The sequence below is a fragment of the Rhinolophus ferrumequinum genome, chromosome 9, assembly GCF_004115265.2.
Source record: "Rhinolophus ferrumequinum isolate MPI-CBG mRhiFer1 chromosome 9, mRhiFer1_v1.p, whole genome shotgun sequence".
NCBI lineage: Eukaryota > Metazoa > Chordata > Mammalia > Chiroptera > Rhinolophidae > Rhinolophus > Rhinolophus ferrumequinum.
Window position 1 is genome coordinate 21826621 of NC_046292.1, and position 23825 is coordinate 21850445.

Sequence of the window (23825 nt, forward strand, 5' to 3'; positions counted from 1 at the left end):
CCGGAGAAAGCGAAGGTCATTGCGGCCCTGTGGGCTGGGAAGTGCTTGCTGAGGCCCTCACCCCCAGGTTGGGGAGGACTTGGAGCCCTCGCCCTGCAGAGAGGGCACACTTTGTGAGGCCAACGCACAGCCCTGGTGAATGACTGTGGACTATGGGGAATGGGCTCCATCCCTAATGTAATGGACCGCTTTACTGTTTGCTTGGGAACGTACCACCATGTAGTGGAACTGGCAGATAATTTGTTTTTGTGTCTCGACCGGCTGCCGTCGAGAATATGTGAGAACCCTGGCTCTGCCCAGAAAGTCTGGCTGTGCCCAGAAAGACTGGTGGTACCCTGAGAGGCCCTGGCTGTGTCCAGGAAGTCTGGCTGTGCCGAGAGAGTGGCACTGTCCTGAGAGGCCCTGGCTGTGCCCGGGAAGACTGGTGGTACCCTAAGAAGCCCAGGAAGTCTGGCTGTGCCCAGAAGGACTGGTGGTGCCCTGAGAAACCCTGGCTGTGCCCAGAGAGCCTGGCTGTGTCCAGGATATTGCATTCACCTCCAGGCTCCTCGCACAGGGCCCCTCGCAGAAGATGCTTGTCATGTAGATTGTGAAGCAAGACCCTATAGGGGTGGAGTGTGGGGACAGAGCCAGGAGTGCAGTTTCCAGGCTCTCGGCCTCACGTGGAAAGGTGCTGGCTCAGGTAGTAAATGACCATCGACTGTGATTGGATGGCCATCAGCTGTGGCTAGTTGGCCATCAGCTGTAACCAGTGAGCCATTGGCCACTAAAATAACTGCCGTGGCTACGCTAGCAGCAAATGGGGGCTAGCAAGAAGATGGTGGCTGAGCTAAAGAAGATTAGTGGCTCTTGCTAAAGAGCGAACTGCAGTTAGCAAGTGAGGTTGGTTGGCAGAGAGAAATGGATGGCAGGTTGCAGATAGTGTGGCTCCTGCTTCCTGTGTCTCCAACCCAGCCGCCAGCGAGACTATAGTGGTTGACTCCCCTATCTGTGGCTCCATGTGTGTTCCTTTTTGGCCTCACTATATCCTGCGTTCTTGCGCGGGGAGCAGGACAAGAGATCCCGCATGACACCCGTCATGACATACACCCTTTCAAGCCTAGGGAGGCGAAGAGTGGGGTCCTGCCAGAAGTTCTCTCCGCCAAGCCAGGCCCTGCTTCTGGGTGTGGGTTAGGCAGCCAGGGGCAGTGAGTTCACGCGTCAGTCCCCAGACTCAGTTCTCACGAGGTACAACCCACACTGAGGTGCCTTACAATTGCAGCTGCTGTTAGGAGCTCACTCCAGCCCCAGGCAAAGCAGCACTATCCATGCTACATTATTGCACAGAAACTCAGACATACCCACCCCAACCCACACCTGGCCCGGTCCAGGGTCTCCGTGGCCCACCCAGCAGATGCAGTCTCAACTTTGTCAAATGCTTTATTGAACCAAAAATCAACGCTAACCAGACTGCAGAACAGGAAACTCAAACAGGGCAGATGGGTTGAGCTGGCCCCCCCTTCCTCGGCCCGGCTCTCTCTGAAACAGTTCAGGGTTCAGTACTGGTGAGAGAATCAACGCCTCTCTTGTGGTGGGTCATGAGGGTCAGATCTCTCTGGGGAAGGGACGTTCAGAGCCAGCTCCATCTAAAGGCCCCCAAGAGGAGTCAGGGGCTGGGCCATGGGGTTCTGGAACTGCAAGAGGCTGGCAAAAGAGGCCAAGAATTCCAGGGGTACAGGGGGCTGGGGGAACATCTCCTGGCCTGGCAACTTCAGTGAGGCTTGGAGCTGGCGGCTTATGGTCACCAAGAATTCAAGATGCTGGAGCAGGGTTCGGTGGAGACAGGCGGCACTGTGGAGGTGCTGGCAATGGCTGGCTAGTGCTGCTGAATAGTGATGCCAGGACTGGTAACAGTCTGGTTTGGGGGGCCACTGTCCTTGCCCAGGAGACTGCCAGGTTTCAGGCTCTTCCCACAGTCTCCCCCTGCCTGTGTGGGGCCTCTGCCAAGCACAAATTCCCCTGGGAGCCAGGCTGTCTTTTCCCTGGCTCTGCTCCCGGGTACCCTCTGGGGGAGGGGAGCCTTTCAGGGCCACATCCAGCCCCCTGTCCTCCGGATCGTAGCATCTCATCTCCACTTTTTTGTTGAAGGAGACCATCTTGCGAACCTTCCCCAACAAGAGGTTGGACTCTGCTGTGTCTGGAAGCCCTGCCTTGGGGAGCAGCACAGCCAGCAGCAGGCTTGAGTGAGTAGCTTCAAGGCCTGGAGAAAGAGGGGGAGAGACCATAGGCCTGGTAGGAGAGAATGCATAGCCCCCAGAAGCTGCATTCTGGCTGTGGCAGGAGATCTGCAGGTTAGATTCCGCCCCCCTTCAAGAAGAGCTTTCCAGCAATGAGATGGGGGCTCATGAGATGCTGGGAAAAGTGGGAGGGTGAATCTGTCTTGGAAGATTTGCTCTCAGTGTGGGAAAGGATTCACCTGGCCGAGGGTAGGCATGGTGGAGTCAGACTCTATGGATTCAGTCTACCTCACTGTCGCCAGAACAGGCAGCCCAGAAAGGCTAAGCGCTCAGCTCAGGAATGGGTACAACCCCATGAATCCCCCCACCACCCCACCCCCAGGCACTTTCCTGGAGCTACACCCTGGAAGGTTTCCATGCACATAAGGCCAAGCTCGGCCCGGTACAGCTGTGGAGAAAACATCCTTCCTTCTACCTTAGGTGATGCTTTCAGTCAACTGTTTGTAGGTCCTGCCTCTGTCCTGCTGTGTCTGTGTCAAATGTGGCTGCCCCATGAGTTTCTATTCAGGGGCCTAACTGGAGAGAGAGTACGTACAGTGTGGTGGTCAGGAGCCCAGTTTCTGTAGCCATGCTGCCTGGGTGTGAAGCCAGGCTCGGTTATTGATTGGCCATGTGACTCTGGACAAGTCACCTGCTTTCTCCCTACCTCAACTTCCTCATCTATAAAATGAAGAAACTAATAGTACCATTCTGCTAGAGTTATTTTGAGGACTAAATGAATTAATATAAATAAGCTTTTAGAACACTGTCTGGCACGTGTAAACAATACACGAGGATGATCTATTGTTATTGTTATCACATTTGCCTGTCTCAGGAGTTCTCTTCTGAGACATGCTTGCCTCCATGGAGACACGGGTGAATGTGTCAACAATGCTCCATCTGGTCACCAAGTGAGGGGAGGCAGGGTCTGGTATGGGAATTGGGACACTCACCTGGGCCTCCCAGAGGGCGCAGTCTGGAGGGCAGGGGCTGGAAGGCAGGCAGGGGCAGTAGGACCACCCTCATGTGTTCCACAGCTGCCAGGCCGTGCTGTTGCTTATTGTTGAGGTAAGAGTAGAGCAGGCGGCAGTTCTCGGTGTCCCGAGCCCCCTGTGGGTACAGTCTGACCACACAGACATCCTACAGTTGTAGGAAAGACAGCAAATTTAGGAGCAGTCATCCTTTGCTCCTACGAACACCCCTGGTCTCATCCAAACCTCTAAGAACCCTGTGAGGAAGTGTGTCCCCATTTTCTGGAGAAGGAAACAGGGACTTGCCCAGGGTCACACAGTGATCCTGCAGTCACAGTGGGAATTAGACCCGGATATCCTAAACCAGGCCTCTCCTCCAGAGGTGGAGAAAGGGAGCACAGGGCGGGGGATATGGTGCTAGGAGAAGAGGTGGTGCCCCAGAGTGGGTGGTTACCTTGGCCTCAGCTGGGTAGATGCTGGCCAGAAGGTCCCATATGGTGTTGGAGGGGATGCAGCCTGCTGAGCGAATCACCTCCGGCAGGGCCTGGGGGCAGGCAGCAATGGCCAGTCAGCCCCCCCAGATTCCCACCCACTTAGGGCCAACTCAATACCAACCACTTGGAGGCCACAGCCTGCAGCAAAGAGGATGAGCAGGCAGTCTATAAGTACCCCTAGTGGCCGCCCAGGAAGCCCCAATTGCCCCTGGAGGCCTACAGCCTATCCTTGTCAATCTCTTCCAACTTCTCAGAAGCCCTTCACTCCCTCCTCAAACCTCCTGCACTCAGCCCACACTTTAGCTGACCATTAATCACTCAACGATCACTCCTAAAACCCTCCTCTGGGCCAGAGAGGCACAGACCCCTACTCCTGGGCCCTTCCTGCTTTATGCCTTAGGTTACCCACGTTTTTTTACCCATATGTGTGTCTGCAGGAATAGGGCTGGCATCTCATTTGACTCCATGCCCAGCACAAGGCCAGGCACAGAGAGGATGCCAATGACTTGTTTTAGAATGAGTGAATGAATCAATCAATGGGGATGTGAGTAGCTGACCAGGCTGGTCAGTTGGAGGGAGTCCCTGGCAAGCAGGGCAGGAATACCATGATGAGCCGACAGCTGTGTCCTGAGACCAGCTGGGCCTTCACCCGGAACCGCTTGATGGAGAACATGTCCACAGTCCCCTCCCAAGGCGGCTGGCTGGGCAGGGCCTTTGTGGGTCCAGCAAGCACCTGGAGCCTAGAGAGAGAGATAGAGATAGGACCAGGAAGAGTAGGTCATCAGGGCTTCACCCAGCATCTCCTTACTCTTTGGAGAAGGTCCTGTGTCTCTACTGTGGGTGCTAACACTAGTCCTAGCATGGCCTTTTGCAGGGGGGAATCAGTAGGCTGGGATGGTTCCATCGCACAGATGGGGAAACGGAGACCCACAGAAGAGATAAGATTTGTCCAAGGCCATATAGAAAGGAAAGCCCATACTGTGTCTGCTGCCCTAGTGAGTGGCCTCCCCAGTCTCCCTGTACCCAGCCCCATACCTGTTCTGGGGCTCCATGGGAGGTTTCTCCCCGATTTGAGGCATCTCTGGAGAGGACACCGGGGCTGGGTTTGGGGCTCTCTGGAAGACACTGTCCTCCACCCTCCTGGTGGTTATGGAGGAGGTTGGCAGCTCACTTGAGGGCTTCCAGTCTGCAAACAGCAGAGGCAGGAGCTGAAACAGGCTGGCAGCCAGACTGAAGCCAGCCCCGGCCTTTAGAGCCAGGGTTTGAAGCAGGTTGTTTTCAAGGTGACCTGGGGCACAGGCACCCCCATCCTGCCACTTTGTCCCCAGGCCACGCATCCCTGTTACTGCTGAACCCCGCACACTCAGCCCCAGCCTGCCCACCACCCCCGTGTCTCCCCCTACCTACCCTTGCAGGAATAGGGGTCTAGGAAGTGGTGCTCCTGCTGCTCCCTGGGGTCCTTGGATGTGGCAGGCGGGGCCAGCGGGCGGCAGTCTGTAGACACCATGGGCCCCTGGCAGACACAGGAGAAGACAGGGACTTGTCAGGCAGCTGAGGAAGTCCTCCATGAGTAAGGAGCCTCAGGGATGTGGTTTTAGTTTCCCAATAATACATTTTTTTGTTACACAAGTACTATGACCTTGTTAAAGAAAATTTGGAAAATATAGAAAAACTAAAAAATAACCACCCCTTGTCCCCACCCCTCAGAGACAGCTGTCGCTATTCTGTATATTCCTTTATAATAGTTATTCCATACATTGGTGTTTGGGGGTCCTTTTACTAAAATAGCTAAGATCAAACATTCAACCCGTACAGGCATACCTCAGAGATTTTGTGGATTCAGGTCCAGGCCACCACAATAGAGAGAATACCACAATACAGTGAGTCACATGAAAGTTTTGGTTTCCTGGTACATTTATGAAAGTTATGTTTCTACTATAGTCGGTTAAGTGTACGATAACCTTATGTCTAAAAAACCTTAATTAAAAAGTACTTGCTTGCTAAAATATGCTAACCATCACCTGAGCCTGTTGGAAAAAAGTGCCAACAGACTTGCTCGACACGGGGTTACCACAAACTTCCAATTTGAAAAAAAATGCAGTCTCTGCAGAGCGCAATAAAGCGAAGCATAATGAAACAAGGTAGCCCTGTTTCTTATTTTGTCCATGAATTATAGCAGAGGCATTTGCCATGTACTACAGTCCCGGGATGGGGTGGATGGTAGTGTACACGCCACTTCTGTTGCTAGGTGATTGGGTCATTCCCAGGTTTTCACTACCACAAATGGTACTGAGGACATCCTTGGGGAGAAAGTATTTTCCTAAACTTTCAATTATTCCCTTAGGATAAGTTCTCAGAAGCAGATGACAGAATGGGGGAGAATGAACATTTTTAAGACTCTTGATGCCCATTGCCAAGTCACCTTTCTTCCTCATAATAGAAACCGTTTTAAACACAAAATAAGCATTGCTTTAGGAAGATTTAAGATTTTAAAACCCTATAAACCTATAAAACCCTATAAACCTATAAACCAATGAAGCACCTCCAGAGCAGTGCTAAGACTCACTAAGGCTTTGGAATCAGCCTGGCCTCAAATCTCAGCTCCCGCTCTGCCAACTAGTTGACCTTGGACAAATGGCTTCAGATTCCTTGCCCAGGAAACTGGCATCACCTACCTGTAGGTCATTGTGAGATCTGAATGGAGCACTGTTTGTAAAAGGGATACATGGCAGGTGTTCAATAAGGAGTCAAGATTATTATGTGTTATTTTCCCTTTCCTCTCTTCCTCCCTCTTCTCTCCAGGTCTCCTTAGGTCCTCCCCTAACACTTCCATGCAATTTACTCAGGGAATACAGATTGCTTTGGGTTGGGGAGCAGCCACACCCCCAAGGGCTCCTCTGCATAGGCAGCGGTTCTGGTTATTGGCCTGGATACCGGCTGGGGGGAGCAGGGATTGTTGTCATTTCACTGCCATTTCCCCAGTGAACGTGGCTCAAGGAGCCTGCCCTGCACTCCCTGTCCTGAACACACAGCTGATTAGACTGGGGTGAACATCTGCCCCACAGAACACCCACCAAAAGCCAGAGCCGCCTTCTGAGAGTGACTGAAGGGAGCCCAGGGGGAGTTCTGACGGGCTGCAGGAGGCTGAGCCAAGGGGTTCATTTGACTGGAAGGCTGCTGAGCTACAATGTCAGGCCATGAGCAAGATGGAGGGCCAAGCGGGAGGAAGCAGCAGGATGGACAAGAGGATGGGGCAGATCCCCAGCGACAAGAGGAGACTGCACTGGGCGCTTCCCTGTCTGGAGCACCCATAAGTCCTTCTGCCCAAGACAGCAGGTGTCTTCCTTACATACACGAAGTCGCTGCCTCGAGCAGGTCCTCCCGCTTCCCAACTGGGGATCTGTCAGAATGTCTGCAGTCGGGGGGAGATGCGGTGATGGGCCTTTCTACCACTCACATGGGGTCCCTGAGGGTTAGGCCACAGGGAGGTAGACCAGCACTGAGAAGGCATTGCCAGGCCCTGTGCCAGTGGCTGTCTTGCCCCACGCTCACCTGGATCCTGGGTGGTAATGATCATTACCCAGCTTTACAGTGGGTCTGAGTAGTCAGGGGACTTGCCCCAGGCCACACAGCTGGTGAGGTGAGGAGCGGGATCCCTGGGCACAGGCCCTGCCTGGCCCCAGGGCAAGTTCCCACTTACCACCAGATCCTCCAGAGTCAACATCTGGTCTGTGTCCCGCAGGATCTCCACTTCACCCTTGTGGGTCAGTTTGGAGGTTGGGAGGCTACATGGCTCCTTCTGTTGCTGCTCAATGATCTCCAGGCCCTGGCGGGTGGAGCAGCCCAAGGTCACCCGGGGTCAGGAGTCTGGGGCCACCAAGAGCCCGAGTGCTCACGTTCCTCCCTTGAGGCCCGTCTCAGGTGGTTCCCTTCCATCCAGCCCTTTTACTTTTGCCATTTCCCTCACCTGGAAAGGCCTCCACCCTCAGCTCTGCCTCTCCATATTCCACTCATTCACCCTCCAACACAAGCCCTGCCTCCTCCAGGAAGCCTTCTTGAACTTCGCCTTCACCCACAAGTCAATGTGCTTCTGACTGTACCCCACCATCTGTCCTGGGAAGAAAGTGGTGTAGTCGAAAGAGTGCCAGCTGGGCTACTAATAAAGATCCACAAGGTAGTGTGGCCTTGGGCAAGCACTTCTCTGCTGTAAGCCTCAGTTAATCTGTTCTCTAGGAATTCAGGTAAGAGCATGTATCAAACAGCCTATGTGGAGTGCTTAGCCCGGAGCCCGGCTCGTAGTAAAGGCTACTCCTGATTCTTCCTGTTGAGCAATGTCATTCCATCTGAAATGTTTCCTGAAAGCCTGTTCTCCCTTTCTAACCGCCCCCAGAAGACAGACATTCTATCCTTCCTGGCAGGCTTCCTGGGCGTGGGCTCTGCAGCTGCACAGGGCCCTGTGCTTAGAAGGACCCCATGCTTAAAGCTGTCCGCATCTTGAAACCCTTAATAGTTGTTGAACAAAGGGCCCCACATTTTCATTCAGCACTGGCCCCACAAATTATGGGCCTGGTCCTGCCCCCGGTCCCCTACAGTGCCTGGACCGAAGCTCAGCTTAGAGTGAGCGGATGGATTCGCCTCATGGATTCTAGTTATTCATTCTAATCAGCCCAGTGTCTTCTAGAACAGGAGCCTTAGCGCCCACCCCATGGAGTGACATCTCCATGAACCACTTTGACAAACAGGTCCTGCAGGGGCAGAGGCAGGGGTTGCACCACACCGCTCCCAGAACCCCCACCGGGCCTCCTGCCCTGGCCCCTCTCCCTTCATCAGTGCCACCCATTCCCCCTGGGCCGCAAACCACTACACAAACATCCCCAAAGCCGGGGTGGTGTCCACATCTTCCCTGCCCCTGCCCCATCTTCCCTGCCCCTAGCAGTTCCTAGGCAGGGGGAGACCCATGACACAGGGTATGTGGGCATGTAACTGACGGGTAGGGACTGTGGGGTCCCTCACCCAGCCTGGGACGCCAAGGAGATGTCCAGCCTTTTCTGGGGCTTCTGAGGCTGGAATGAGGCACCCCAGGGGCTCCATTCCCCATTGGTGGTAGATGACGACCCTGGACTCCAGACTCGGGCCCATCATTGCCAGTTCCCTTCCACCCCCAAAGCCCTGCTCCACAGAAAAACAAGTGAAAGAAGATACCTCTCAGGGTGTCACCTCTCTACTGAGCTCTCCAGCCCTAATCCCTTTCATTTCTGCCTCTTTTCCTAATGTGTTTGGTGGAGAGGGTCTCTCTGATTCTCTGCCTGCCTGCCGTTTCTTTCCGTTTCCTTGTTCCTGTTTCTATCTGTCTGTCTTATGCTCCCCTTGTCTCACGGCTTTCCTCCTCACTCTGCTCTGCCTGCATCTCCCTGTTCCCTCCGCAGGCCTCCCCCTTTCACTCCCCCTCCCTGCTACACTCTGTCACCTATCCTGACTTGACCCAACGGCTCACCCTTTTCTCCTCCTGGTCCCGCCAGCGGGCCAGCTCTTGGGGGGCCAGCTGGATAGAGTTCATCCGCACCAGGCCATGGGGAGTGATATCTCCATGAACCACTTTGACGAACAGGTCCTGCAGGGGCAGAGGCAGGGGTTGCACCACACCACACCGCTCCCAGAACCCCTACCGGGCCTCCTGCCTGCGCGTTGCGCCCCAGCCCAAAGTCCCGCTCACAGGGTTCCTGGGGTCACGCAGGTTGAAGAGCAGGCTGCGGTACTTGGCCTTGTAGCGGCAGTTGGTGGCTTGTATCAGGTCAAAGAGGGCTGCCTCAATGCCAAAAGCAATGTCCTCTACTTCCTCCTCGCTCAGCACCAGGTCTGGGCGCTCCCGAATGCTGTGGGGACACGGGCAGGGCCATGGCACAGAACTGTGAGATTATCCAGGCATTCAGCCCGAGCGGGAGGGAGATGGGCGGGGAGCAGGGTCTGGGCCGATTCCAGTTTCTATTCTGGGCATTTTCCTGCATGAACCCATTTATTCTCACCCCAACTCTGTGGGGAAGAAGTATTATCATTCTCCATTTACAGAAAGGGTAACTGATGCTCACAGAAGATCAGGAGCTTGCCCGAGGCCACAGTCAGTGGCAAAGCAAGATATCAGCCCGTGCTCTGTTCCCCACCAGTGGAACTGAGGAATGTATGGAGGGGAGAAAGCCTGGGGGGTGGGGGTAAGGAATCAGTCAGGGCAGGAGATGGAGCCTGGCCCTAGCTGTAACCCTGAATCTGCCATTGACTTGCTGTGTGGTCTTTGTAAAGTCCTGCCCTCTCTGGGCCTTGGTCTCACTATAGTAAATGAGAGCTCGCAGCTTAGATCTCTGAGGTGCTCCCAGCACAGAGTTCCATTATGTCTGAAAACATTTGCTGTGGGGGATAGCCACAAGGACCTGAGCAGACGCTGAGGGCTGCAGTGGCTTAATGGGAAAGCATGATCTTGAAGCCAGAGAGGCCTAGGGTCCAATTTCAGCTCTCTTCTAACTCTTTGCATGGTCAAGTAACCTCACGGCTACAAAATGGGTTAGTCATACACACAGATGCCCTTAGAACATGGCATGGCCCTGGGAGGTGGTGGTATGTGAGGGCAGCCCATCGGGATGTCAGGGATGCCAAGGAAGTGGGGAACAAGACCTTACCGACTCAACAGCACCTCCTGCATGGCACGGACCACAGTGTACCGTACCTCAACATCCTGTTGGGGCTGGAGCTGAGCTGTGGAGAGAAAAAAACATCACGGGTCCCCAGGGGATGCTCAGGGGCCAGAGCAGCGGGTGACTCGATGCTGAGGGGCTTAGGCAGGCAAGGAAGGAGTCCCCCTTCATGGACCTAGCCACCCCCACACCCCTACCCCGCCATCTGTCTGGGAGCAGCGCCCAGGCAGCCAGCAGTCCTCTGGGGAAGGACTACAGGCAGGGAGGGGAGAAGAGTCCTAGTGGGGCTGGGGCCAGGAGCTGTGTGTCCTCCAGTCCCCACCAGTCCCCAGAAGACACAGAGCTGCTGAAGGGTAGCCTCCTCTGCCCTTCACCTGAATCCTCTCCCCCGTCCAGTTCACCAGGCTTCTTCTCTGCAGCATTGACGGGACCAAACTGTAGGGGAGAAGTAAGGAACTGAAACTGTGTCTCTGGGCCCAGCCTCCCAGCCCCACGGGGACTTTGCTTCCCCCTGTCACCACCCCACTCCCACTTTCTTCCTGACCCATGCTCCAGCGAGGGAGGCCACATGGCAGGGGCAGAAGCACTCACCCCTGAACTTTCAGCATGGGCCTCCTGAACAGGAAGCCACTCCTGCAAGAGAAAGGGGATGTAGAAGAGAAGGTGGGGTCCCTGGGGGTCAGGGAGTGACTCCTCAAATGGGGAAAGGGGTCAGAGTGGCCCCCAAAGCCCCATGCTGTCCCTCCTGAGGGAGGCAACTATAGGCACTTGGGATGGCACGACATGCTGGTCGGCCAGCAGCAAAGGTGGGCAACTGCTCCCACTCCAAATGTACTGGAGGGCCTGCCCCTCTGTTGCTCCAGACAAGCTCCTGGACTCATCAGAGCTGCAAATCCCCAGGCCAGCCAGCCAGGTGGGGGCCTAACCCCGCCTCTAGCTACTGCGTCCTGTGTGACCATGAGCAAGTCACAGCACCTCTCTGGGCTGCAGTGGCATCTCTGTGAATCAGGTATGAAGGATTAAGTGACATCACCTATGTAAAAAACCTGCTCTGTACCTGGCACCCAGTGGGGCCCCTGGCCACACGCCTTTCCTTCCTTCTACACCTCTTGGCGGGTGAGGCTGAGCTGACCTCCATCATATTCTCCAGAGCCTCCAGCTTTGAAGGCTGCAGCTCCCCTGCCCGGCCATGACTGATGGCCCCCAGGAGGTGGATCACTGCCCCGGAACCAAGCTGCAGGGGGAGAAGAGTATTTTAGAACTGAGCAGTGCATGGTGGCCCTTCCCTTCAGAGTGCTTACCTGACCTGTAATGGTTTATGTTGCTCTCCCCCACTGGGCTGTAAGTTCCATGAGGACAGGGACCTTGTATGTCTTCATCCCACTGTATTCCCAATGCCTACAGAAAGCCTGGCACATAGTAGTTCTGCCTGGCCTGTGCTCCAGGAGGGCCTGTCTTCATCCCATCCTTTCATCTTCCTCTCACTCCCAGCCACGTTCAGAGTTAACTGAACCGTTTTTATCCTCCTGACTAGAGATGTATCTCATCAGGGGCACATATTCTATTCTGAGTCCCCCCGCTCCCCCAAAGCTCTGTCATACTCCTTTTCAGGGGTCACTGACTTGCTCTTTGCCCCTCCCCTAAAGCAACCACATGGCAAAAACGTTCATTCCCCTCTGAAAGGCTGCTGAGCACTCCACGACCGCCCCTGAGAGAAAGCCCTTCATGACCACTCCAAGGTGCAGAGTGGGTTTCAGTCTTCTGATGAGCTAAAGAATCTATCCTTGTCCCCTTTTTGCTATGGCTGCCAGGAAGCTGTGTTAACTTTGAGTCTTGCAGTTGAACCTTTCCAAGATTGGTAGAAGGGGGAAAGTGGTAACAAGATTTCCCTTTCTCTTTCTCTTTCCCTTGCTTTTTTTAGGCTTTTATCCCACTTTAAGTATGTTTGGATTCTTTCACCACAGGGAATTGTTTTGAAAGCAGATGGATCTGAAAGCTAATCCTTGAAAGAATTATCATGAGTGGTCAAGTTCCATGGTCTGGGGGGAACGGGAAGTCTGAGATTCAGCACCAAAGGGAGTGGGGGGCACGGGGATGTTCTGGAGGAGGGCAGGTGGGGGGGGCTGGGGTTGCCTCTTCTGTGGAAGACCCCCCACACACACCCCACCAGACCTAAGGGGAGGGAGGAAAAATGGCAGTAATAAAACGTAAAAACCTACGTAACACACATGCTTCACTCCACAGGGCAATTTCAGTTCCTCCTTGGAGAGAAAAGAAGATGCAGAGATTAGAATCCAGAGGTCCCAGGCATCCCACTGCAGGGAACTCACAAGACGACACTCACAGAAAAGTGAAAGATGTACATTCAGTGTTCACTGGGTTGGCATTTATAACCCAAAAATTGAGTACAATCTAATGTGTATCAAAGGGGGATGGTTAATAAACAGTGGCCCATCATACTATGGATTCTATGTGGCCATTAAAAAAGGGTGAGTCAGAATAAAAACCACCATTCACCAGTGGCTTATAAGATCGCTGGCCCTGGAGGAAGCACGTCATATGTGATCTCACAAAGGTCTCAGAACAACACCATGAGGTATGTACAATTTCTACCCCCATTTCACAGATAAAGGAAGTGAGGCTCAGAGAGGCTCTGAAAAGAACCATAGCTACTAAGCCGCGGAGCTAGGATTAGAACCTAGTTCTGTCTGACTCCAAAGCCCAGGCACTTAACTGCTAAGCTATGCAAAAGTACTGACTGATGTGGAAAGATGTCATAGCATACTATTAGGAGAAAAAGAAAAAAAAATAAAACAGTGTCTGTTACATAAGCCCATTTATGTAAACATATATTTATAGATGCGCCATAGTGGTTATCTCTGGGGAAATGAAATTCCAGGGGGGCTTCGGCTTTCCACTTGTAGACACTCGAGTATTTATGTTATTCAAAATTGTTATTGTTCAAAATGTTGTTATTCAAAATGTTATGATCACGTACGTATTTTTTTTAATAATCGGAAACATATTTTTTAACTAAAAAACAAACTCCGAACAATTTGTGTCATGTGCTACCATTTGCATGAAAAAGAGAGAAAAAGAATTTTTAGTGTGTTATGTGCTTGAATCTGCATAAAATATCTCAGGAAGTATCCACCAGAACCTAATAACCGAGCTTTCAATAAGAAAGGGGCTGGGAGCTGGGAAGGAGACTTTTCACTTTTTTTTTTTAAGCCCTGGAAATGAATCAGACTTTCAAAAAAGTACATTGAGAAGGGGGGAGGGGAGAAAATGGGACATCCAGGAAGGAAAGCAGGAAAAATACTAAGACTAGTCCTTCAGAGTTTAAAACCTTTTGGCTGGCCCCTGCCTCAGGGGTCCGTACAGCAGCGTTATGAGGCTCCAAACAGCAGGCAGCAATCAGACCAGCAAAGACTTTATATACTGAATGTAGAAGACCAGAATACAAAACATGTATGTGTAATATGTTTAACAAAATGAAAGGAGTCAAACATATGCACGAAAGGCAAAAAAAATATTTTAAAAATGATCAAGCAAATTTGGTTGGGAACCAAACACAACTTCTGGAAATGAAAAATATGATGATGATGATGATAATTAAAATTAAAAACTCAATATGCAGGCTTATATAGCATTTTAGACACTGCTGAAATTAGTGAAATAGAAGACATTGAAATAAACTATTGAATGTATTCACCGCACAGAGACTGTGAAACAGTCAAAAATAGAGTGAAAAGGACTAATTAAAGTTCCAGAAGGAGAGAGGAGAGACAATGGGGCAGAGGCAGTATTTGAAGATATATGACTAACATTTTTCCTGAATTGATAAAAGACAACAATTCACAGATTCAAAAAGCTCAGTGAATTTCAAACAGGATAAATAAAAGTAAATCCACATCTCTGGACACATCATAGTGAAATTGCTCAACACCAATGATAAAGAGATCCTAAAAGCATCAATAGAAAAAATAATAGCTAACATTTTAATAGCACTGTAAACATGCTACCACTGTTCTGAATGCTTTACATGGTAGTTCATTTAAGCCTCACCACAACCCTACGAGCTAGATACTGGTATTATTATTGCCCCCATTTTACAGAAGAGGAAACTGAGGCACGGAGAGGTTAATCAGCTTGCCCAGTGTCATACAGCTAGTAAACCAAAGAGCTAAGATTTAAATCCAGGAAGTCTGATTCCAGAGGCCACACCTTTAACCACTATGTTATAATGCCTCTCACCAGAAGATGTTTTACTGATAAAGGAATGGCAATTAAACTAACTTCTCAATAGTAATATGGAAGGTAAAATAAGGTAGAATGATATTTACAATATGCTTAAAGAAAATAACTATCAATTGTGGGCCTAGACAAAATCATTTTTGAGAATGAGGATAAAATAAAAATATAGAGAAAATCGACAGTCATTGTTTTTCTGCATAATTTAATTCTTCTCAGTATTAAAAGATGAATTTGAGGCAGCAGGAAGGAAAAATGATCTGAGATAGAAAAGCTGAGATGCAAGGGGGAGTTTTGAGCAAAGAAAATGATAAATATGTTGTTAAATTTAAACAAACATTGATTTATGAAACTATAATAACAGTGTATAATTTGTGGGATAAAAAAATAACTTAGGACCAATTCACTGGATAATAGCAGCACATAAATTGGGAAGGTTCATGCTTGGAATTAAAGCATTCCAAGTTCCTTATATCATTTCAGAGGAAGATAAAGATAGTAACTACCTTTATACTTTGATAAGTTAGGTATTCGTGTTAAAATTTCCGAAGTAGCCACCAAAAGAATACAAACAAGGCATAGAAAGTTTCCAAACTATTAGACGGAGAAAAAAAAATAAAAATAATCAATCTAAAAGGAGGCAATAAAAGGGGAAAGTATAGAAAATGCAGGATATATACAAAGCACAAAATAAGACAGTAGGAATATATTCAAATAAATCAGTAACTACAACAAATGTAAAAGGATTAATACTTCAGATAAATACAAAAATTATTGGACCTTAAAAAAAAAGAAAACCCAATTACAAAATAAGACCCATTTCTAAAATACAACAATGCCAAAAGATTAAGAGCAAAGAAATGGAATGGGCAATTAATTACCAACCAAAATACAGGTTTGTAGCTATATTAATATCAGATAAAACAGACTTTAAGGCAAAAAAATAACTGGCGGCAAAGACCTTACTACGTAGTGATTAGCAGTTTCATCAGGAAGCTGTAACAACTTTAAATTGGTAAGCATCTACAATATAATCTCAAAAAATATAAAACAAAAATTGAAAAAACTACAAGAAAAAAGACAAATCATCATTATACCAAGAAATTTTCATGTATCTCTCTTATTGAGAAATGTAGCTGACAAAATAGTCAATATTGATAAAAAGATTCAATGAAAACAACTGACAAGCTTAGTCTGCATACATATATAGAACACTGTTCCTAACAACTAGGGAATACAGATTCTTTCATACACATACATGTAACATAGATGAAAATTAAGCACAGCCTGCACCATAAAACAAATCTCAACAAATTTCAGAAGACTAGTATTTTTTAGACCAGCAGTGCCCAACAGAAATACAAACATGAGCCATATGTGTACTTTTAAGTTTTCTAGTAGCCACCTTTTTAAAAGGTACAAAGGAACAAGTGAAATAAATTTTATATTTCGTTTTCATTCAACGTATCCAAAGTATTATCATTTCAACATGTAATCAATATAAAAACTATCAGTAATGAGATTTTTACTTTTTTTTTATGAAGTCTTTGAAATGTGGTGTGTATTTCATACCTATAATGCATCTCAATTTGGACTAGCCAAATTTCAAGTGTTTGATAGACACAAATGTCTAATGGCTACCATATCAGATAAAAATCCCATTCTCAGACCACGATATGACTAAGTTAGAAAGCAATAACATGAGATTTATAGATGATGTAATACAGAATTGTTCACCTGAAATCTGTGTAACTTTACTAACAATTGTCACCCCAATACACTTTAATTTAAAAAAAAGCAATGACAAAAAGAAAGGGAAAGAGAAAGAGAGAGAGAGAGAGAGAGAGAGAGAGAGAGAGAGAGAGAGAATATATAAACTACTACAGACCAGATCAATAAAGTTAACCAAAAATTTTTTTGGCAAAAGACCTAATAGGAATGGTCAAAATGCATGCAAAGATTCTCCTTAGTAACAGGGAAATAAAAATTAAAACAACATTGAGACACCATAGCATATCCCCACTTCAGCAAAAATTGAAGTCTGATAATATCAAATGCTGGTGAAAATATGAAGCTACTGGAATTTACACATTGTTGGTCAGAGTGTAAACTGTTTCGACCACTTCAGAAAATGCCTGGTACTGTTTAAGTAAAGTTGAAGGTATGTATACCCTATAGCCTAGCAATTCTACTCCCAGGAAGTTTCCATGGAGTCACTCTTGCCCATATGCACCAAGAAACATATACATAACTGTTCATCATAGTAGTGCCATATATAACAGCAAAAATCTGCAAACAACTGCAATGTCCTCTTGGACTCAATAAATTGTGGCATAGTCATGCAATCGGATACTTCCTGCCAACATGATCTGTGTGATCTTGGGAAAGTTACTTAATCTCTCTGTGCCTTAGTTTTCTCATCAGTAAAATGGAGATAATACCAGTATCTACCTCATAGTGTTGATGCAAGGATCATTATCATTATTCAAAGCTCTTAGAACAGTGCCTGGAACACAGCAAGCTCTCTCTGTAAATGCTGATGTTAAGACTCCTTGGCTCCTGCCCTCAAGAAATCCCCTCCTGGGGCGGCCGGTTAGCTCAGTTGGTTAGAGCACGGTGCTCTTAACAACAAGATTGCCAGTTTGATCCCCACATGGGCCGCTGTGAGCTGGGCCCTCCACAACTAGATTGAAACAACTGCTTGACTTGGAGCTGGTGGGTCCAGGAAAAACACACTTAAATAAATGTTTAAGAAAAAAAAAAGAAAGAAAAGAAATCCTCTCCTGATACTTGACCACACTTCAGTCTCTCCAATTCCATTCAAGCCTCGCTGATCTTTCCCACCTCACCCCTGCCGTCCTGACCCTACCCCACCAACTGCTCCACTCCTAAAACACCCCAAGCTGCCTCCTGCCTCTGCTCCTTTGCCCATGCTCTGCCCTCCTCCTACCATGCCCTTCCTACCTTTTCTGCCTACTGAACGCCTACGTCCTTTGCTCAGACGCAGCTCAGAAAGCCCCCTCCTCTGGCCTACCCTGCCTTAAAACCCTCCCACCCACTTCTCCCCAGGGGAGATTCAGTTGCCCTCTGGGTATCCAGGGTCTGCTGGGCTTCAGTCTGTATCTCAACCTTCTGGTGACTTGTTTGTCTCCCGCTTGTTGAACAAATTTTAATAAAGTCCCATAAAAATGCAAACCCCTTAGCCAGGCCTTTGGCAGCCTGGCTCAGAGTATGGACTCTGGAGTCACCTAGGCCTGGATTTAAATCCTGGCTGAACCACTCACTCACTGTGTGACCCTGAGTGGATCACTTAACTTCTCTGAATCCCAGTTTTCTTAAACGGCAAAGCAGGGGTATTAAAACTGACTTTTAAGGCTATTATGAGGATTAAATATGAGATGATGTCATAGGTGGAGATCTTTGTATGTAGTACGAACTCAATAAAGAGCTGTTCCTAGGTTGCCCATCTGTTGGAAAGACACTCCTCCCTCACACACCTCCTGACACTTTGCAGCTACACGCAGGGCACCTGAGCCTGGGAAGCTGTGGGTTGTGATGGGCAGAGCAGGTAGCAATGGCAGAGTTGCCCTGCCCACATCCCCTGTCACCCTACCTACAAAACAGCTTCAGACCTCACTGGCCACTGCAAGGCTCAGGACAGAGAAGAAAACAGGGTTTCAACCCACCTCCCCACCCCCCATCAAGAGTCTCTATTTCAAGCCAGAGGAATACAACACAACCAATCTCATATACCAGATTCCCAGCAGTTCTGAGGTCCAGCTGACTCCCCCATTCCATACAGGAGCAACTTAAGGTTCAGAGAAGAGACATCTCTTGTCCAAAGTTGCCCCGTAGTAAGAAACAGGGCCTGCCCTTGAATCCACCTGTCTGTTCCCCGGCACAAGCCAGGCTGCCTACAGGAGAAGGTGCTAGGGCCCTAGAAGGGGTTCCAGACCAGCTGGATACTATGCCCACGCCCGACTCAGCCCTGTCCTCAACCACCTGCCCGTCCCTGTCACAGCCCAGCCTCAATTCTTCTCCTGCAGCTGGCACCAGTTGCCATGGCAACGGGTTATTTGGGAAGCTGTGGGAAGACAGGCTGTGCCGCAGAGCCAAGGATGGGGCCGGGAGGAGGGAGCAGCCGTGGGCTGCTTCTGGTCAAGGCAGGTGGGTACCTGTCTCCACCACCAAGTTCAAACAAGCTCCTCAAAATGCTGTGGACCTAGGAATCCCGATCCTGGGCACTTGGCCCAAATAACTAATGTGAAATGGGGAGAAGTCAGATGCTCAGCAAGGTTCACCCCAGGATTACTTAGTGCGGGATGAAACTGTATGTCGATAGCAGGTAACGTTTTTGAGTACTTTTCTTGTGGCAGGCACCAACGCTAAATGCCAAGTACATGTCATCTCACTTGGTTCCCATTGCCACCCTATGAGATATACCAGAAAGGTGAAGCCACTTGCCCAGGTCATTCAGATAGTGGCCAAGCCAGGACGGAATGCCAGTCTGTCGGCCTCCAGGCTTCGAGCTCTGAACCACACACTACAGAGGTTGGAAATGAGAAAAGGAAGTCCCAGCCCATCCTCTAGTCCTGGCAGCGCCTGTAGCTGTGACAAATATGCCTGTAACTGCTATGATGCAGGGCTCAGGGAAAGCACAGATTTGGCAGAACAATATGTACCAACTTGGAGAGATCTTCAAATACTACAGCGCTTGAAAAATAAACAAAATACAAGTCCCAGAACAATGAGGCACAGTATAAGCCTATTTATATATAAGAAGGTACAATATGTCGGTGTTCATTTATGTATAGAAGTTTATAGAAAGGAGACAAGCCGCTAACCGTTAATAGTGGTTATCTCCAGACAAAGGGCAATGGGACCAGGAGGCATTCAAAAGGATTTCCTCATTCTGTGTTAACAATTAATTGTAAAAACTTTTTTAAACACCAAAAAAAATCAAGTTACAAAATTTGGCACACGTGATCCCACTTCTAGTTGAAGAAAATAGATATAGATATAGGTAGACCTATATCTATATCTGGTAATTGCAGAAGTCAAACGTGACTGTATGCATCTTTTGTTATTGGTATATATTGAGTATTACGATTTTAATACAGTTTTTTCCTTTCTTAAAACGTCTATACATTGTTTTGGCACTCTTTGTATATATAAATATGAAAGATGGACGAAAAGACATATACCAAAATGTCAACCTGAGATAGCACTGAATGTTGACATTTTGGGATTTTTATTTCTTCTTTATTTTATAATAAACATATATTAGGGTTTTTTAAATTAAAGACTAATGTTTTTGAGTGATGCTTACAAAGACAATGTAATTGCATTCTAATGTAGTTATAGTACCGAATAGTGGTAAATCACACAGGCAGCTCATCGGTTCCTATGTCAGGTCTACTGATCTGCTGTTAAGCCTTAAACTAGTCATTTCACCTCTCTGAGCCTCAGTGTCCACATCAGTAAAATGGGTATATATCAGCAGCATCTACCTCATAGGGTTGTTAGAAAGATTGAAGATAAAGTGCTTAGTATAGTACCCAGCACGTGGTAAGCAGGCTTGGTACAATTACCAATAGTAATAGCAGTACTATTCCCCAGCAGCAATCCTCCCCAGCGGGGAATATGCACAAGCAGGCAGTGCACTGAACTCTCAAAACAGACTGCCTGCATTTATATCCTGGCTCCGTCATTTTCCAAATGTGTGACCTGGGGCCTGTTACCTTACCTCTCTGGTCTTCATGTGAAAATTCAATCAAAAGCACCCAGCCCATAATACATATTCAATAAATGTGATAAAAAAATTCAACTATGTGAGAAGTATACACCCAAAACAGGTAGTGCCATCTTTTGCCTTTGGTGTATAAACATGTTAGCTATGATTATTAATAAACTGACAATTATAAGTAAAAGAACAATGGAAAAGAAAGCAGTGAATACAGGGAACATGGCTAGGCACTGACTCCCTTGCTGTGTGAGCTTGGAGAAGTTTGTGAACCTCCCTGAGTCTCAGTTTCCCCATCTGGAAATATGGAGCCAATGCATATCTTATAAGGCTATTGTTGACACTAAAGAAAAAGCCAATATAACATAAATTAACTTGTACCTTATGCTGTGTTAGAAACATTATTTTATACCGTCATCTCATTTAAACCCATAACAACCCCATTAAATTGGAATTAGTATTCCTTTTTTATAGATGAGGAAACTTAAGAGAGGTTAAAAAATATTCCAAGGTCACTCAGCTAGGAAGTGAACAGAGGCAAGATTTGAACCTAGAACTTACCAACTCTAAAAGATAATGATCCCTCACAAGATAACAGCAAATGTAGTTTATTTTCTCTTTCCTGATTTGGTGGGCCTCAGTTTTGTGATGCATAAAATGGGCATGAGGGACTCTGATCATAAAGAGCCCACCTATTTTAGCTCTATTAAATTTTACCACCAAGCAAGGTGTTGAGAAACTGGCCTGGCCCTTCCTAGCCCAACTACTCAGACTCAACTTACCAGTTTGGGGCAGCCTCCTGAGCTGGATTTCTCTGGCTGGTCCTGGGTGGAGTTGTCTGAGCTTCTGTCTGTGCCCTGGTCCTGGGCACAGGGCATTGGGCCCCTCCCCAGCTTAGCATACTTGGATCTTCTCTGCCCCATGGATGGGGCTGAGCGAGCCTTACTGGCTGCAGGCGCTCGGGAGCTGGCGGGAGCGTCAGTGGGAGCCGAGAGGACTTGCCCTGCCCTGCCCCTGGACGCTGTCTGGGCCTTGACCTCCAGCTCCTCCTGGTTGTGTGAGGCGACAGGGCCATCATCTCTGCCGGCCCCCATGATGTGCTCAGCTTCTCGCCGCTCTGTGGAAGCCTTTCTAGACACTCCCAGGCACAGTGCAGGGCTCTGTGGAGAACCCTGGGCAGCTGGCCTGAGGGACTTCCCTCCACTGGGCAGTGGGAACTCAATGGGGTCATAGGGGCTGGCTGGCTGGGCCCCACCCCCCACAGTGGGCAAATATTCTAACTTCTTAGTCCCTGAGGCACATCCCACACAACTTCTACCTGAATCTCCACGCCCAGGCCCAGTGTCCTTGGGAAAGAGAGAATTGCAAAGGCTTCCCAAGGACTTCCGGTTGGCACCTTGTGGGGGGCCTCCCACACACTGGGGCTTGGCTCCACCAGGGCTCTTACTGAGCTGCAAGAAGCCACTGGCCCCCTCCCCACCCTCTGAGCAGGACTCACACTTTCTGCTTTTCTTTCTTGCCCTCACAGGGGCTGGGCCTGGTGAGGATGGCAGGCCCCTTTTGTGGGGTTTTTCTTTGCTGAGGGTAGGGCTTCTTCCATCACATCCTAGAGAACTCCTCCCACCACCTCCAACCTTTCTGGGCCTGCGGCAGCTCACCTTCTTCACCCCTGCTGGCCTCTCCCTGCCAACCAAAGCTCTGTCTGGGAGACCCACAGACATGTTACAAAGATTCCCGGGCCAACTTTCATTTAAGATGTTGTGCAGAGAAATCTGGAGCCTCTTGGAGGCCCGAGCCCTCCCCCGTGCAGGCACTGCAGGCAGACCAAAGTGGAGCTTGGGGCTGGGCACTGAATCCTGGCTTTGTTCTACAGCTTGCATTTCCAGGACCACCAGGTGGTCCTCAGCCTCCAGACTGGCTCCAGGAGTACCCCCAGCATGGGAGCTGGCACCCTGATGGGCCCCCTCCCCCAAAACCCTCTTCCCTCTGCCATCCCAAACTTGGGCCTCAGCGCTCGCCCCTGGCAGGTCTGGTGCCAAGCCTGACACAGAGCTAGCTTCTTCCACGTTCTCCTGGAAAAGCCCACAGCTGCGTGGGGGACTGAGAACAGGGTCCTCTGTGCTGGAGCCCTCTGCAGCCCCCTCCTGAGACATGTCTGTCCACTTAGAGGGGCCAAAAGCAGAACGCAGGCCCTGTGAGGAGACAGAGAAGAGACTTCATCATGGAGGGTATGACTCACCAGCCCATTCAGGACACCAGGCCTCCCGTCCAGGTGCCATCCCCAGGCCCTGCCCACTCTTGAGGCCTGGAAGCCACAGGGACCTGAAACAGCAACCCAGGGATGTAAACACCTGAGCAGGACCTGGGGCACAGGTGAGGGAGGGCAGGCCTGCCACCAAACAGGGTTGAGCTACAGTACCCTTAAGTTCTTCCCATCTCTGAGGGTTTACACTTTTGCTTAAATAGGATGCAACACGAACAGTTGCCACTTATCAATTACTTACTTATGTGCATTATTTCATTTCAGGCTGTCAGCTACAGGTGAGGAAACCGAGATAGAGATATTTAGTGACTCGCCCAAGAACACGCAGATAGTAACGGAAGAACGGGGATCCTCTCCCCCGCTGAAAGCCAAGCTCTAAACCACTCTTCACCAGCAGACACCGACGACGGTTGATTCCCACTACCCCGCTCCGTTCCCCTAATATCAACTCCGTTCTGCTAGACACCCCACCCCCCCCCAAGTTCCCAGGCCTGACCGCGACAGTGCCCAACGGTTCTAGGAATCCGGCTCAAACCGGTCCAGAAGCTCTCACCTGGGGCCCCCCCTCCCGCTCCCGCTCCTAGAGTTCCACCCCCTGCTGGGAAGGGGCTGGGATCACGTGACGCGGGGAGCTCTGGTTGAGGGATCCAGGCGTACCGCTACCTCCCATGTTACGCAAAGAGCCGCACCACAGCGGCCTGGTGTCCCCAGCGCCGGCAGAGGGCGGACTCTCCCTACAGAGGGCTTCCTGGAGGAGGTGCCAATCAATCCAACGGGCTCCTGAACAGGGGTAGATGGGTAACTGAAACAAGAGGTCCGAGGCATCCACGCGCCTTGAATCTGTTCTAGAGTTTAAACTTGATTCTAGGGTGATGGGGAGTTACTGAAAGTTCCTGAAATCCTAGGAAATGTCAGACTCTGATCTACATTTTTGCCTGATTATTATTTTTATTATCTCAAATATAAAAATATAATTCATATAAAAATGCACATCCAAGCCCAATAGAAGAGTTAGAAATTTAAAAATTTAAATGTCCTCTCACTTCCCAACTCTTGGGAGCAACCTTTCTTTTCTTTCTTAATGTGCTTGTTGCTTTAGTTTTTTATTTATGTTACTTTCACAACTGTGAATAATATACTCACACTCTATTATTTGACTTAT

General features: G+C 49.2%; 1 protein-coding gene across 1 annotated transcript; it reads right to left on the reverse strand.

Annotated features, from left to right (window-relative positions):
* Window positions 1-1455: 1455 nt before the first annotated feature.
* SPOCD1 (SPOC domain containing 1) lies at window positions 1456-22553 on the reverse strand. The gene is made up of 16 exons (XM_033114844.1): window positions 21183-22553; window positions 12623-12664; window positions 11461-11637; window positions 10995-11036; window positions 10778-10838; window positions 10389-10464; window positions 9434-9593; window positions 9215-9331; window positions 7421-7546; window positions 5128-5233; window positions 4756-4906; window positions 4325-4460; window positions 3681-3770; window positions 3209-3395; window positions 1716-2239; window positions 1456-1683 (listed from the first exon to the last, which is right to left on the reverse strand). The coding sequence occupies exons 1-16, from the start codon at window positions 22551-22553 to the stop codon at window positions 1585-1587; spliced, it is 3465 nt and encodes a 1154-aa protein (XP_032970735.1). The 3' UTR covers window positions 1456-1584.
* Window positions 22554-23825: the final 1272 nt, after the last annotated feature.